Source organism: Piliocolobus tephrosceles, chromosome X (genome assembly GCF_002776525.5).
Source record: "Piliocolobus tephrosceles isolate RC106 chromosome X, ASM277652v3, whole genome shotgun sequence".
NCBI classification, from domain to species: domain Eukaryota; kingdom Metazoa; phylum Chordata; class Mammalia; order Primates; family Cercopithecidae; genus Piliocolobus; species Piliocolobus tephrosceles.
The window spans coordinates 4,165,264-4,182,877 of NC_045455.1; the positions used below are offsets into that span (position 1 = coordinate 4,165,264).

The 17,614-nt window shown below is 42.7% G+C and overlaps 1 protein-coding gene across 1 annotated transcript in view; it reads left to right on the top strand.

The window, feature by feature from the left end:
- IRS2 (insulin receptor substrate 2) overlaps positions 1-16,927 on the top strand; it is a 31,104-nt gene extending 14,177 nt beyond the window's left edge. Inside the window, exon 2 of the mRNA XM_023217642.2 lies at positions 14,468-16,927. Coding sequence (XP_023073410.1) covers positions 14,468-14,472 — 5 coding nt within the window. The 3' untranslated portion in view covers positions 14,473-16,927. The remainder of the gene's footprint in view (positions 1-14,467) is intronic.
- Positions 16,928-17,614: the final 687 nt, after the last annotated feature.

Here is a 17,614-nt window from a genome sequence, read left to right on the forward strand (position 1 = left end):
GGCCTCTCTGCCCTCCTTTCTTTGTTCGGGACGTCCCATACTCAGATGGATGGATAAGTAAGGGGAATTGTGAAGCAGGGAGAAAAGTTTTGGAAATAGGCCAGAATTTCCTTACTAAATTTAAAAACCAGGCACATAATCCTTTAGAAACTCCAGGCAATAAGCAGGATTAAGCAAGTCATGGATTAGAGTGTATTGAGCAGAGACTGTTTTTGTTTGAAGAGGTCAGAAATGGAGATACTGGGACCCTGGTTTACTGTGGACATTGCAGGGTTTCTGAACTTCCCAGATGGCAGAAATTCCTGGAAAAGTAGAGTCTTGGGGTCGGTTTTTTACCCCACACCTTGGGTGCATTTTTAAAAAATAAATTACTAAAGTGCTTTGCTTCAGTTTTGTTCTGGTATGATAGTAGGTATTCACTTTTTTTGTCTCCCTGCGTAAAAACGACCTACAATAGCATTTTACATATACAAACGAAACAGAAAACAAATCCGTGAGCTACCCAGGCCCTCGTCCAGTTCTGTATATCAGATGAGTGTGCGGAGACTTGTACAAATAACTTCTGTTATGTTGTCAAGTAGACATCTACTAAGTGTATAGTTCAACTGAAAGTATATTTGGGTGTGCTTTAGCAAAATGTATTAGTTGCAAAAGTATCAAATCTCTTTTTCTCTTTTAATGTATTATAAATCCAGGACTGTAAATTTATTTTAATTGCAGTCAGTTTCAGAAAACTAACTTTAATTCAGCTGGCTGAGAAAGCAAAAGAGAAAAAATTGGAACTTTAATATTGAACTGTATGAAAATACTAGATACAAATGCTACACAAAACCCCTTTAGATGTAAGCATCAATGAATTTGCAGACATTGTTGAGATTATTTGTTTTGACAAGTTTTTTAAATGATAATTTTCTCCTAAAGGCTTTGTAGCTTCCACATATAAGGGCATTTTGGTGTTTGAGGACAGGTGAAAGTTTCAGTGGTCCAGTAGAAAGGACACACCTTGGTTCAGTTTGCCATCTTACTGTTATTTGCAGCTTAGCTTATCAGTGTTCCTAGTTCCAGATGAAACAATCACTGCAATAAAATGTCCAAGTTTTACCAGCAGGGAGCATTTAATTAAGTTCTTAGAACAAGTCTGAGTGATACGCATTCATCTGTGTGAGTCTTGGTCTGTCCAGGTCAGCTGGACTGTTTAGAATTCACTGGGTCTTCAGCCATTTCCAAAAGGCGGAACATAGTTGATATTTTAAGCCAATCAATGTATTGAGAGTTCAGCGTGTGTCAGCGCAAGAGTAGATGTCCTGGGAGATGCAGAAGAAATGTGAAGCCGGGCCTCTGTCCCCTAGGTGCCTTCAGAGGCAACTTGGCAGCATCCCACCATGTGCCATTTTCTGGGTAGCCCCTCTGATCCGTTTCCTAAGTGTCCACCCTGTAGGCAATCTTGGCTGAGCACAGAGAACGGCATGTTTCATGGGATGTCTCTGCTGCAATTGTGGATGTCCTTGCTGGAACATTCAGAGTACTGGTCCCATTCACAGCTGGGACCACTCAGATGTTTCACCCCTTCACCCCTGCGTGAGCCTGGGGTGCATCAGATGAGGTGGTGGTTGTGAGTTTTCTTCTCTGAAAAATAGTAGCTTTGATTCTGCTCCTCTCCCGATTCCTAGATGTTAACTTGCCCTGAGCTGTTTGGTGGTCTTGCGGCCAAACTCTCCTGGTATTTCATTCTGTGCTCAGTCTCTGTCATAAACGGTAGTATTCCAGAAACTTCCCCATTGTTAGGTTTCTTGGCTCCTTTTCGTAGGCGGCCCCGAAGCCTGCGTTAAGAGTATTGATCTCATTCTTTGTACAGGCATCCCTGGCCTGTCTAGGAAAGCCCCTCCCTTCCTGGCAACCACAGCCCGCCCCCCCCCCCCCGCCCCCGCCTCAAAGGGCTGCTTCCCATTCTTGGTCCCCCTGCCCACCATGGTGGTGGCCAGTGGAGGAGAAAGAAGGAAGTCCCATTGGGTTGGAGAGCTCCAAGTCACCCACCCGTGAGGCTGATGGGAGAGTTGGTCACAGAGTCTTGTGTCATTCTCAGCTTCTGCCACCTTTTACAGTTCTTTTAGGAACAACAGCAACAACATAAAAGGAACTTTACTTATGGGGTGTTTGAGAAAGGTAGAAAGTTGGAGGCAGAAAGGACGATGGCAAAAATGGTGAGATCTCCCTTTAATTTTTAAATTTATTCAAACCGTTAAATTTCTGCATGTTTTCATTACAAAGATGACAATTAGTACATGTGGACTATCTCAAAACTACTTCATCCATTTGAGCAATATGAAAGGATAGGCTAGAGAGAAACAGATTTGATTTTTCAAGCTAAAAAGAATAACAGAAAGTGGGCGAGTCTTCCGTGAACTGTCTGCCTTTGAAACGTAGGAAGTAAACTTAATTTTGTTGTGCATTTAGGACATGAAGCACTACAGGTGGTGAAACACTCTAGAAATGAAGCAGGAAAGGGAGAGGGGGAAAAGGAAACCTGAGCCAAGCAACCTGAAGGTGGGGAAAAGCCAGTCTTATGGATGTTAAGGGAAGAATCCAGGTAGGCAAAGGGGATGAACAGCAGTGCAAAGGCTCTGGGGCAGCAGGTTGCCCGGTATGTTCCACAACAGGAAGGAGGCCAGTGTGGCTGGCATGGAGAGCTAAGGCTCAAAGGAGAAGGTCGAGAGAAAGAGGTAGTAAGGGACCAGGAGGAATCCAGCCCGGCCAGCCGTGCTACTGATGTTTCTTCACATATCACAGTGTGTCCGGGAGATAGAGTCCTTGGGAACAATATGCAGAGCTTTTAAAAACTTTCATACTGTGGCCATCAATTCCATCATCATCGTGGTGGTATCCCTGGGTCCTGGTGGCTACTTGGCAGAGTATATGTCAGCTCAGATTTCTTCCTCAAAAGTATAGAAAATTGGAAAGGACCTAGTAGTGATCTAGTGGAATGAAGACACTGAATTGTCACTGAGGTTGGGGAAACCACTGGGACATGCTTCCAGGATAAACTGCAGAACAAAAGCGCATGTCTGTAATCATGGAATGACATGCCTTATTCTAAAAACTTACGTTCGTAGCGTACCTTATAATTTTAAGACATTTAAAAATGGTATTGAATCCCGATAACCTATGCGTAGGGTTGGATCTTGTTGTTATCCCTGTTTTTTAATGGAAAATCTGAGGCCCGAAGATGGTAGGCCACGTATATGCCCGCCCCGCCGTACAGCCTGGCTCCTGCTGTTGGAGAAACTTTCCCAGTCTGTAGAGAGAGGATGTGGTCCTGGCAAGCCTGGCTCCTGCCTGATTCTGTATCTTCTGGGTAACACAGAGCCTTCATTTTTAAAAACAGACAAAGTCTTTCCCTCTGACAAACTAAACGCTGAATCCGCTTATTTTGAACTCTGCCTTGAGGCGGGGTGACCCGTGCATTACGGTTAACTGTAGGACCTGCTAACTATCGGCTTATCAAACAAATCAGTTTCACTCTTCAGTTAACTTGGAAATGAAAATTACAGAAATTAGAAAAAATGTGCAGAAAATGTGTTATTCCAGTGTATTATTCCATTTGTTTCATAGAGATCCTGGCTTCACAGGAAAGAGCTGAGGGCATGGGTTTTGCTGAGGGTGTAAGAGCTTGGGGAAGGTGAGGGCTGGGTGTGTACAGGCGCCCTGATGTCCTCTTAGCCTGCTGGTGAGGAAAGTGCACGTTTAATAAATGGGCTCCAGCCAACTGTGTGCAGTTACTTGCATAATTTTAAAAACATGGTGGAGCGTTTAGGTCTATCTTTAGAATTTAGGCTTCATTTGACTTAGTTTTCCTGAAATATGTAGAAAACTAATGGTGAAAGAGGACCTCATTCTTGAATTATGTGCTTGAACTGTGTTGCTAGTTATTCCTTCCAAGTAGAAATTGTAAAATGGCCCATCATTCTCTAAGCAAAATGAGAGAAATAACAATTATTTTATAGGAATTTCATATATATTGAATATCACAAAATCATGTAACTGGAAATGTTTAAGTGGTCGAGCTGGGCCAGGCACAGTGGCTCACACCAGTAATCCTAGCACTTTGGGAGACCAAGGCGGGTGGATCACGAGGTCAGGAGTTCGAGACCTGCTTGGCCAGTATGGTGAAACCCCGTCTCTACTAAAAATACAAAAATTAGCCAGGTGTGGTGGCGCACGCCTGTAGTCCCAGCTGCTTGGGAGCCTGAGGCAGGAGAATCACTGGAACTCAGGAGGCAGAGGTTGCAGTGAGCCAAGATCGCACTGCTGAACTCCAGCCTGGACAACAGTGTGAGACTCCATCTGAAAAAAAAAAAAAAAAAGGAAAATGGTTGAGCTGATTTTCCAGGATGGAATATCACTGCGTGATGCTCTCCAGGAAGAGAAGGCATTAAGTCTGTAACACACAGGATAGAACTATTGTCTATTCTGTGCACATCTGCTTGATCCTGAGTTTTGTCACCTTGGTTACTAACAAGATGGTTAGAAAGGTGTGTCTCTCTTAAAGGCCGCAGTCACAGCCTTGGGAAACCTGGAAATGTGACTGTATCAATCATCACACAGTCCAACTTCCTTTTCGTGTAAGAAATGTTTTCTTTATCATTAATTGATCGTTTCTCCCCTTTCCAAACTTCTGGCAATTTGTGAAATGGAATCTTTACATTTACCGGTATTTCCTTCTTCCACACCTCCTCCTCCTTGCTGGAAAGGAGATATGTTTGTGGCCACATTCCCAGTGTGGCCCGCCTGGGCAGGAGCCTGGGTGCACACCGACCTGCACAGCCTCTGGCCTCTGTCCCTGGGCCTGCGAAGCAGGAGCAAGGGGCCTGTCCTCACTCTGAATCCAACTGCTGGTGACTCAGGGCGCCCTGCTGGACCCTCCAGGAGAAGTTGGGGTCCACGTTTCTAGGCTGCCTGCTCATCCAAACCTCCCTCCATGTCCCCAGTCAAAGCGTTTCAGGGATCTGGGTCTTCTGGTGTGTGAGGCTCCTCCCAGCCTGTGAGCATTTGAAAATGTCTACAAGATCTTTGCCATTTTAGGTTCTACGGAGGCTAAAGAATGTATGTTTCCTCTGCTTAGACTTCAGTTTTTGAGTAATTTTATAGACACGTTGGCATTTTGGCAGAAAGGGCCTATGCAGTAACTTAATATGACTTGTGCACTGTTTCACTGCCAGTCGGTCACATGCAGGGGAGTCAGAGCCAAGGTGGGTGAGGCTGGGATAGCTACATGCTTGGTGGGGAGGAGGAACCAAAGACACGGATTTCCTGTCTCCACATCCCTGGGCAAGGCCTGGTGATCAGCTGCTGCTGTCTTATTTTATTTGCTTCTTCAGTAAATGAACTTATATAGTTGGTAACTTGGCATTTTCCATTTTGCATTACTGAAATTTCAATAAATAGTGCTTTATTTAGATGTAAATCTCTGTCATTTGTGGCAGAGGAATTTAAATATTGGCCTGCATTTTAGTGTACCTTTTGGTATAGAGCAGAGAGAAGGGAAGTGCCATCCCCCCGGTGGCCGGGACCAGGCGGAGTCCAGCCTGTCGATGATGCGTCGTGTGTGCGTGGCAGGTCTGTGGTATGGTGAGGGAGCGTGTTCTCTACGGGCAGCTGTCTGCGTGGTAGACATGTGCGACCCCTTCCTGGGCGTTTTGTCCTGTCCTCAGGACATGAAGAAAGCAGCTAGGCAGAGGCACTCTTTGCAGCTTTAAATGGCCTAGAGTTACCCCCAGAAAAACAATTCTACTTTTGTTCCACTTCTGTCCAATTAAAACAAGTTCGTTCATTTCATTCTGGGAGCTATTTGCCATTGTTTTTGTGCATTCGGCAGTTGTTTATTTGCTGCTTGCAGTTGTGGTTGCTCGTGATATCATTCACGAATACAATTTTGAACGAGGAAGAACTGTGATGACAAGTGCACTGGGAGACACCACTGTGGCTCTCCACAAATTAGCCAGAACAGGAGGGCGGGAGGAGCCTGTTTCTCCCTGGCAGCACAGGGCTGCCTGGTCTTGAGAAGTCTGTAGTTGAGAACACAGCATGTGGTTACATGTATACATTATTTGAAGGTGCACAAAGAAAGCAAAGGGAAGCCAACCACAAAATGCCAGTTGTGCTAGTAGCATGTGCTTCTTTATGAATGAGCATGCATATTTTTGTATTATTTATATATTTTATACGTGAAATCTCATTTGCCATATTCCCTGTGACTCCACTGGGGAATTCAGGGTGGGGGAGGTAATGCCCCCATCTTCATAAGAAGGAGCAGACTTAGAGACATAGCTGTAGAGATTACACAGCTGGTAAGAGGTGGTTCCGAGATGCCAGCCCTGGGGACCTGGCTCTGGTGTGGCCACAGTGCCTTTCACACCAGTGTCCTGAGAGTCGTGGGAATGGCATGTAGTTCAAAGCACAGAGGTGGTGGCCTGGAGTCATTTCCAGGCTCCTGGGGAAAAGCGGGATGTTTTTGATATGGCCGATTAGGAAGAATGGGTACTTTGATCTCTACAAAGAAAGTCTGCACTTCAGTGACTAAGTAGGATTTGACCCTTCAACCTTGACTGTAGTAGATGCTCAGTTAAAGGCTACATGGTCATTCTTATGAGGCTTTTAAATTAGATAGGTGAATTTGTCCCCAGAGAGACAAAGCTGAAATCCTGTATCACATAGATGTTATAGACCGGGGAGGGGTATTTACCTAGTTATTTAAGCTTTTGAAGTAGAAAACAGGTCCAGTTGAATTGATATATAACAACAGGCTATTTGGAAATGGATATATTTCGAATAAATAATTATTCTACATTCCCTTAATTTGGTAGCAAAAATATAATTAGGTTTTATAATTTCATATATAAACAATATAAACATTGTTATGGTGTACATAAAATTTTTTAGATTAGTAAAAAAACCATACGTAGAAGTGTGTTAAATATGAGAAAAGAATTACATCGTTCATTGGCTATTTGCAATTTTAATGCACATTATATCGCTTGGCCCAAATACTGTTAGGGCAGAAGCATAATGCTTACATTCACATTCTCAAATGACCCAAGAAAGAAAAGATTTGGACCCTTTATGAATTGCAGATTTCACATGTAAACCTTTACTTCTGTTAAAGGAGGAATGCTAGTGTAGGATGTATTTAGCAATGATTAGATTTATTGAGCATTTTGTATTATGAGTGAAAAATCAAATAGAACAGCGGTAGCTAAGAGAAGTTCATTCCAAAAGTGTGCTGGCTTCACAAATGATTTTGTGATGTGCGTCCTCTTTTTCAGTAGGGTCTGTAACAGGATAGTGTGGTTTTTAGTAGAGAGTATTGCATTTCTAAAGTACTTAAGCTTGCAGATGATTTTCAAAGGGGCATCAATTAGTTTCCCAGTAAAACACACAGATGGAACTGTATGGTGTTATTCTGACAAATTTGCCTGTGTTTCTTCGCATTGTCTTCCTTAGTAAAGGTTGCCATGTTCCTGTGCTCCTTGAAGGGTTAATAAACATTCTGTGAAAGGTCAGGTAGTAAAGAGTTGAGGTTCATTGCCATGCAGTCTCTGTCACAACTGCTCCACTCTCCTTATGGTGTGAAATCAGCCATATGTAAATGCATGAGCACGGCTGCATCCAAATAAAACTTTATTTGCAGAGACAGGCAAGCCGGATCTGGCCTTACTTTACTTACCTCTGCTTAGAACGTCACTCTCCGAGTGGGCTGGAAAGGGTTTTCTTTTCTTCTGGGTCTCACGCAGTCCTAAAGCTTTGTTCTCTTTTTGAAAACTACTTGAGCATTTCTGCCTGTGAGAAATGGCACGAACCACATTTAATACCTGTAAGCTTTACTAAGGATCTGACCAGCAGGGTGCCAGGTGCTGGGGACAGGGAGGTGAGAAGGCAGGGCCTGGGCATCGCCTGGCAAGGAAGACAGACCGTGGAGCACACCCACGTCGACTCACAGGCTTCACTGAATCGTGTGACATGCTAGTGTGCTGTTTAGTATCCTTCGAGGAGAGTTTTATAAAGAGCTAGTGGTTCAGTGTGGAAGTTGACACTTTGGGGTCCCAGTTGACAGTTGCAGGTGTCTCTGCTCCTGCCCCGTTCCCACCCATCTCATTGTCACCAAAGGGAGGCAGAGAGGAAAGTGTTCTGGGAGAAACTGAGGACTCTGCTCTTCCACAGATGGGCGGGGAAGCTTCAGCAAGTTGTTTATGCTTCCTGGTCTGGGTTTTAACTAAAAAAGGATCTAACATTTCATAATTTAAAAGAAAGGGTCCACCCGCAATTCTTGGGACTTCTTGTGTCTCAGGTGTTTGTGCGGAAGAATCATCGATACTGTTTCTTGTATGGCATTGGCGACTGCTGCAGGGGCAGTGGGCAATTCTTGCCATAGACAAATAGCTCACATCATGCACATGGCAGGGTTTTTAACAATAACATTCAGAAAAGAACCATGTACGTTCTGTGTTATACAATCTGCTGTAGCCGCGCACTGTAAAATTTATACAGGCTCCTGTGTAGGAAAGTTGAATGTGTAGAGGGAATTTGAAGTGCAGTAGGTAAAAGTTTAGGAGGCCTGATTTTCCTAGTTTGGGATGATTAAGATCGGGTCTTATGTGAAGGACTAAACAGGAGTTAAAGGGGGAAGATACCTTTTACTAAACCCAGCCTGTGAGACAACCAGATTGTCTCATCCTATTTCATATTGTGTCATTAACATCAAGTTGCAACTTGATATTAGGATTTTTTTTTACTAACAGGCATTCAGAATGAAATGACTTTAATTGTCAGTGGAAGTGATGAGCTCATAGAAAAGAATGTTGTCAGTCTTTCTCAAGGAGGACTGGAAAGCAAGTTATTGCCCCTGTTTGTCATGGGAAACTTATTCTTCCATATTTCCCTTTTAAGTTATTTTTTTTCCAATTTAAAAGAAAAGTTCAAGTAACCGTTTTTCCTAGAATCTCTGGCTTTTGTTATCATACCCAACCTTACTTTTTTTTTTCCATATTCTTAGAGTGTCTTGCTTTAGTAAAGTCTGGAGATACTAAATTATCGGGGTTTTTTTTTTTTTTTTTTTCTCAGAATTGCTCCTGCAACTGAAAAGTTAATTTTCCCTCGTAATTCTGTGTTTAACATAAAAGGGTGAAACTGGGCACTGAGATGGACCTGTACGATATGTTTGAGCTCATGGAAGGTTTAATTGCTTTCTGAATCACATTTACTACTAGAAATACAAATTTTAATTTTAAGAAGTATATGGTTTCATTTTGTCAAGCACATCAGTATTTGTAACACTCCTAATTCAGCTACGGCTGAAAATGTGAAAGCATCTGTATCTACTCCATGAATCTGGCCTCTGGGTGGTCCAGTGTTGCTCACCAAAGGCCTGTGAGGCGCCATGTCCACAGCCTCTCTGCAGAGCTGCCATGACCCCGGTGTATATATCCTGGATTTTGAACATGGAAATGTAACGTTGGAGGCAAACGTGTCCAAACCCAACTTGTCATGAGAAATCATGAAGAAAAAGGATTGGTGAGTCCGACTGTGTGCCTAAAATGCTGCCTGATGTTATTGGCTGGAGCAAACTGACCTTATTTCCAACATGTTCTAGGCTTGATGCCCACTTCAGTTTTCTGTAATGTGATTGCAGTCATGGTGCCCAGCACCGCGTGACATGTCATTGTTGGGACACTGTTCCATATATTATAAGGAAGCTTTCCTCCTTGTAATCGCAATGTTTTCTAGTGATTTGTTTTCTCCTTTCTCTCTTTTGGGAGAGTCAAGTTGAGCAGTTTGGAGGTGGAGCTTTTACTGACAGCTCTCCTTCATTTGCATTCTGATTGCTCTTTTAAGTGGAGGAGAAAAGGGGAGGAATTATTGCCCATCTGCAGGGCATTATGGTGAGTGGCACAGGGGACTGTATCCCACGTATGAATGTCATCTGTCACAAGCGACAGCAGAAAGGAGGTACGGAGTGGATACACTGCGTGACAGGTCATATGGAACAACTTTCATCTCTGCTAAAAGGGTTTTTGTTTGTTGATTTTGTTTATTTGCTCAAATAACTCTACATGGATACGTCTGTGGATGGATTTCTTTACAAAGCAGCGTCTAAGGGACGGAGTAATACAGTGTGTAATGAATGGTGTGACAAATTCAATGAGTGTCAGTAAGTTTACGTTTTTTTTATATATGTTACCTGTAGTAGCAGAACTGGTGTGTGGTGTTCTGTCATTGGGTTCATGAACAACACGTGAGTCTTAGTGTTTTCTTTTTGGTTTTGCCATTACAGCTGATGAATTCTGAAAATGTCTCCCTTCTTAGTGAATATTCAGGGTAGAACAGCCACAAAATTAATAATTCTTTGCTTCTACTAAAATTAACACAGATAATACAATAAATAAATTTTTGTTGGAATCTCATCTTCCGGAAGCCTGATGTTTGATCATATGTAAAGCTTGAGGATGTCAGATGATTAGTGTTAGAAAATTGTTGGTGTATTTTTTTTCCCTAGTCAGGATGAACCAGGCCGATTTTCAGGGTGAGGGATAACTTCGGTTCCTTTGAAAGTAAATGACTATAAAGGCAAAAGTTTACTCTCATTCCTAGGTTTGAATCCACAGGAGTGTTTTCCAGCTTTCTTCTTCCTCGGGTGGGGAGTGTCACTGATGAGTGGGTGGCTGTCAGGTGGATGGCAGGTATCGTGTTTCCGTGGTGGCTTCAACCAGGGGCACTAGCTCTTGGTGTTTGGTGTCTGAAAGCTGTGTGTGAACGACAGAGAGCCCTCCCGAGCCATTGCCCGTGTTAATGACTTTAGCCCTATGCCGGTGGGGCCTTTGATAGTATGCGTGTCAAAGATTCTACCACCGGCTCAATTGGAAAAAGGTATTTGAGACATCAGTTCAGGCAGATGGCTTCTGTCTTAAGCCTTCTTTCTCTAACAAATGAATACAAACTATACTTTGGGTTTCAACAGAGATCCCTTTTTTCCACCATGCATTCTCAGTACTGATGCTTCTCAGGTCTCCGTTGTATCCCAGGTCCTCTGCTGCGGCTGGCAGGGTCCAGTCTGAGGTGCGCTCCAGCCTTTTCCTCACTGCCCTTTTGCACCTCCACAAAGGATTGTTTCTGCTGGTTAATTCTGTTTAAATCACCGCGAGTGCTTCCAAGCATCCCTAAGGGTCACCTGGCATCAGCTGTGGTCTCCTGCGGTGGGGGGATGTCTAAACAAGCAGGTCTGTGAGAGGCAGGGTGCTGAGGGGCAAGAGCACAGGCCTGTGCCCGCTGAGCACACCCAGACCACAGTTCTTGCTTTACCGTGAAAGGAGGCGGCCGTGGAAAGCGATTGTATTTTAACCTAACAGGAGACAGGCTAGGTGAGACACATGCACGGTGTGCTTGCTCTGGTAACACGTGTGTGCATGCAGATGGATGTGAAACGCTGCACAGCTAACGCCCCCGTGACTGGCTCTGAGCGGGTCGTCATCCTATTTCTGATCTCCCTCACCTCAGCTCTCTTGAGTCCTTTGAGTGTGCCATTAACAGATTCATCTTCCTGTAATAACCCTTCCTTCCTCCCTTCCCCTTCCCCTCCCTCTTTCTTTTTTTCCTTTCCTTCCCCTTGCCCTTCCCTTTCCCTTTTTTTGTTTTTTGTCAGCCATCTTCCTCCAAGTTATCAGTGAGGCCCTGCACCAGAGTAGAATTAAACAAAGAAAATTGTTGAAAGGTCATTGCATGAATAAATGCATGGATTATTTCCTTGCCATTTATCAGCTCTTTTCTTGCATAATGCTAATGCTTAGAAATTAACGTTTTGATAACTATATTCTACTTCCAAAAAATAAAATTACATGTTCAACTTAATTAGAGCTCGCAAACAGATGTAATGATAAGAGTGGAGTTTTACAGCGATACAGCATCCTAAAAAAACAATGAAAATGAATCTCAGCACTTTGGGAGGCCGAGACGGGCGGATCACGAGGTCAGGAGATCGAGACCATCCTGGCTAACACGGTGAAACCCCGTCTCTACTAAAAAATACAAAAATCTAGCCGGGCGAGGTGGCGGGCGCCTGTAGTCCCAGCTACTCGGGAGGCTGAGGCAGGAGAATGGCGTGAACCCGGGAGGCGGAGCTTGCAGTGAGCTGAGATCCGGCCACTGCACTCCAGCCCGGGCGACAGAGCGAGACTCCGTCTCAAAAAAAAAAAAAAAAAAACAATGAAAATGTCAGTGGCCTCATGAAATCACAAATGAAAATGGAAAGTGATTTTTTCAGCAACAATTTATCCGCCATTTATACGACAAAGTTTGAGAAACTGCAGAACTTACTTGTTTAGCTGCTTTCAAAATAACAGACTTAGAGTTAACATGAGATAATTCACCCACATTTAGCTAATTGTTAGTGTCAAAATAAAATAAGCAATTGATTAGAAATCTTTCTGTCAATGGATTTGCAGACTCTCAGTTACCTGCTTTATGGTGGCCATGGGGTTCTTCCCAAATCAGGGCCTCGGGGACAAAATGCAAGTTCATTTTACAGTGAATTACAAGTCAAGGTGTATTTTAGCAAATGCCTGCTTTTTTTTAGGGGATACAATTAGATTCTCGCTGAAGTCTGCTGGGATTGAAAATCACAACAATAATGAATCAAATAACTCACAGACAGATCTTTCCTTAGGAAGAAATTAATTCTGTTAAGTTTCATTGGCAGAACATTGTTTACTTATTAAATTTCTCATGGACATAAGCTTTATAAAAATAATAAGATAGGCCGGCCGCGGTGACCCACTCCTGTAATCCCAGCACTTTGGGAGGCCTAAGTGGGTGGATCACCTGAGGTCAGGAGTTCAAGACCAGCCTGGCCAGCATGGTGAAACCCCATCTCTACTAAAAATATAAAAATGAGTCAGGCATGGTGGCACGCACCTGTAATGCCAGCTACTCGGGAGGCAGAGACACGAACACTGCTCAAACCTGGGAGGCGAAGGTTGCAGTGAGCCAAGATCATGCCACTGCACTCCAGCCTGGGTGACAGAATGAGACTCCGTCTTAAAAAATAATAATGATAAATAAGATAGAGTAAAAACAGCCTCAGAATGTCTCATTGTAGGGAATTTAAAAATGTATACCTTGTATATTGACAAGTATTTTTTCTGTAAAGCTTTTAGGGTTTTTGGGGGGGGCTATAGAGTGTAGTGCCTTGAGTTCCTAAGGAGACTTGGTTTTGAGGGACTCACTCAGCTTCAGGGCACACTGGAAGTTTCTGTCTTGTTGAGTTCAGTCTTCTAAACTTAAGATGGATAGAAAAGAATTTGATTCACAAAAAAGTAAGTCAGGGAGTATGTTAAGAGTCTAGGATCAAAATTCTAAATGATTTTAGAAGAGTGTCCAGAAATGCAGTTTGTATAAATGCATCTGCAAAGGAAGGAAATGTACCTGTTTGAGAGCAAAGCAGTGCTGACCATCATGGAACTGAGTGATCAAAATGAACAGTATGTCATTTTCGTTAAAAAGCCAAGAAGCTTAGAAGGAAAAAAACAACACGCTGTGAAAGGTCAAAATCTTCCAATTTGTTCTGTCCCTTGAAGAAGGAATATATCAAGTAAAAATAGGCCTAAAACCCTGGAAATTGAGAAAGGTTAAAGAATTTTGATCCTTCATCCTGGAAGGGAGGAAGCAGTTAGATCTGGCCAAGTGTCCTCAGTCCCTGTGCCTTCTGAGCACAGCGAAAGGGTAAATTACCTCAACTGGAACATATGAAAGTTGGGTGGATAAAAATAACGCTTTCCTAATGTTGAGGGTTATGCAGCCGCACGTGAGGCAGTGCAGCAGCCTTCCATTGCTGGACACGTTCAAAAAGAGATGGATGATCCCGTTGGAAGTTTTCTGAGGGCAGAAGTGTGGAGTTCTTACTTATTCCACTTTCATAACATAATGCACATTTGTAGGATAAACATAGTTTACAGAGCATTGTAACGTGTGTCATGGTTTTTCATCTCTGCAGCCGTGGGAGGAAGGTAGTGGATTCTGTGTATCGCACACAACACAGGGAGCATCAAGGCCTAAGGAGTTCAAGGGATCATTCCATCACACAGACACGCAGTGCCACCTGGGAACTGGCCCTTCTTTTTCTATCTTGTTCGACAGAATGATTCACAAAAACACGTGTGAATATTTTTCTTAAATTGAAACCATGAACCTCACCGTATAGACAGCCCACCATGAACCTAACCGCTCTGTTTCCAGGAAAACTCGGAGTTTTCCCACTGAACTCACTTTTGGAAAACAGAATGAATACGTGTTTCTTTCTCAAAGGACATCAGTTTATGAAAATGACCCAGGTCTTAGCCGTGGGTTAGAGGGGCTTTTTCTGGAACTCCAGAGATTGCTGTTTTCTCCTGAGGATCTCTGCTAACTTCCCTCCTTCCTTTTTCAGAGTGAAGATCTGCCTGGCTTTATCACCAGGATGTCACACGTCAGAGAATAGCATGAAAAGAAGATGCTCAGCATTGTTTCAGCCCGAAGCTGCTTACGTTTTCTTTTGGATCTGAGCAGTGACTATGTTTGGAAACATCTGTGGACTCTGTTAGATGAGGCACCAACAAGGCAAGGTCACCCGCCTCTCTCCCTTGTTCCCGGATGGGGCATTCGTCATTGTGCTGTTTGCGTTTGGTTTTGTTTTGTTTTGTTTTAACAAAATTAGCTGAAGAAGTTGTTCTCAAGAAAATTGGATGTTTTCATTGGCCTTCTTCAACTGTGGCCCGTGTCTTAATTTCTTCTTTTCCTGTTGGCAAAGCAGATGTAGCCCTCAGCATGCTAGGAGAGTGCACCCACACCTGTGAAAGTGGTAAAATCTGGTATTTCCTGGCTTACACTCAAAACGACCACAGTCCTACCTCAGTTCAAGGTAAAGCCGGATTTCCGTGGCGGGGGTCCGACAGGACCTCCTGTAGTAGCCCCTGCGCTGTGTGTCTCGAGCGCGGTCCTCGGCCTTAGTGAAATGGTCCAAGTAGACGGCTGCTTGTCGGATTCCAGTGCAGGTACCTGCGATGTTTACGTCCACAGCGAGCCCCGTGTGGGACTGACGTTTCTCCATGGAAGTGAAATTTGGGATTGGACTTCAAAGACAGATTACTAAATAATAACGACTATATGTAACTGAAGCAACCTGCTTTTGAAAATCAACTGTATTGGGTAGTGGGGGGTGGGAGGGAAGGGCTTTGGGAAGGGGATGAATATCTCTTTTTACCTTTAACAGACTTGTTTAATCTTCTCGATGTAGATGTTTATGTAGGTACTTCACATTGCAAACGCCTTTTATTCTATTTACAAGCTCAGATGTCTCTGCTCTCTTGAATCTTGGGCATGCCTTTCTGTAACCAAAAATCCCTGTAGGTGTGCTAGCGATTCCACGGTGGTCCGGGTTGGGCAGATTTAATTTTTTTAAAAATGTATTATCTTTAATAAAATATTATGTCAACCAGTGAGGCTGCCCTGAACAAAAAAACAAAAAGAAAAAAAGAAAAGAAAGAAACTGATAAAAAGAGGCATTCCAGCCCCTATGTTGCTGACGGAAAAAGAAAAAGAAGAAAAGCAATCTCGCAGTACATGTTACTTGTCGAAAAAATTCCTGACAAGACTACCCTTGTTTTATGTTTTCAGTATTCTGAAAATACCAGTGTTGTGGCAGTTCTTGCAGATGTTACCTAAAACTGCTGAACTTGACCGGCAGAATGTTCTGCCGTTTTCTGCTCCCTCGACACTCAATTGGAGGGCTGTCGACCTCTCCTCCCGTGGGGCTTCCCCAGTGCCTATCTTCTCTGATAGTCATGGAGAGGTTACACTAATTCATTGGAGATGTAAGTTGTTGTTTTGTTTTGTTTTGTTTTGAGAAAAATATATATAAATATATAGATATATATCACTATAGAATAATGCATTAATAAATGAGGCTTTTTTAGAGGAAGACCAAAAATTTCAATGTCTTAAAAATATATTTAATGGCAATGCAAAAGTCTTCCTGCTTCCGTGCTGAACTTTAGAACAGAGGATTGTATTGCAAGACAAAGTTGAATGTAAAGTGATCTCCCTGAACATTTTTAAGGTTTTACTTTTCTGAAGTTATACATCACAGCAGCGCCTAGGCCATACAATGTTAGCTGGAAGGTCAATTTCAGTGTATGATGTACTTTATTAAGATGTATAAAACATCCTGAAGTTTTTATTTAGTTTTGGGAATAGGCATCGATGGGTGGTATTTGCTTTGTAACTCCCCCCAGGTACGATAGGGACTGAATATGGACCCTGCTGAATGCAGTGTATTGACGCATATTTAACTCGCCCTGTCTCCTTAGAGTAGTCATGACACTATACAGATGGTTCATGTTCATACTGCAGCTTAAAACAAGCAAAATACACAGATGATAATATACTAAATTTTCCTCTATCCTGTACATTTCAAAAAAAAGGCATATGCAATATTTACATTTTTAATTTAGTTTACAGAATGGAACCAAAATGTATAAATGTTATGTTTGCTAAAACTTCACAATGTATATTGGGTCTTTGTACATTTTGCCTGACTTACCTTAAATTTAAAATATTTTTTGCTATATAAACTTTAACAGTTATTAAACAGTGTTTTCTTTTTGGGTACGTATTGTTTCTGGATATCAAGATGTTAAATATATTTCTTGCTATTGTGATATGACAAGAGACTTAACTTATCTTGCTCTGTCTTCCACTGTACACGCTGTATATAGGGGTCAATGTGATGCTGCTGGAGACGAGAATAAACTGGACTAGAATAGTGCATTGTATTTAGTCTGTATTGATCATGGATGCCCTCCTTAATAGCCATATGCAATAAAATAAAGTACATTATTTATGAAATGAATACAGTCCTGAAGATTTTTTTCTGTATGAATTCTCCGTTTAACGTAAAGCCAATCTACTTTTAGAGTTTGGGAGTAGTTGAGGAAATAGCTAGGCTCCTAAAAATACTTTGATACCTTTTAATTTTAAAACTTTTATTCTGGAAGCCAAAAAATACCTGCCAGATAGCAACATTTATGAAAAACAAATGTGTTATAACAACAAAAGAAGAACATTCTATTTACAAAACATAGAGTCCTCATGATGTGCCGGATGCTATTCTAAATGCATTACAAATATTAACTTGTTTCTATCTCATGACAGTCTTAGGAGGTCAGAATTGCCATCCTCATTCTGCAGAGGAGGAGCCTGAGGTACAAAAATGCTGAGAGACTTGTCTGAGAGCACACAGTCCGTGAGTGGTAAAACCAGGACCACTCCCCAGCTCTGCAGTCCAGAATCTGCTTACGCACCTCTGCTTAGTGCTCCCTTCCTGATGTGCACACAGAAGATACACCAATGTGTACATCAGGAATGCTCCCTCCGTGACATGCACACAGAAGAAGATGTACCAATGCATACATTAAGAATGCTTCCTCCAGCCGGGCGCAGTCGCTCACGCACCTGGCCGGCACTTTGGGAGGCCGAGGCAGGCAGATCAGCTGAGGTTGGGAGTTCAAGACAAGCCTAACCAACATGGAGAAACCCT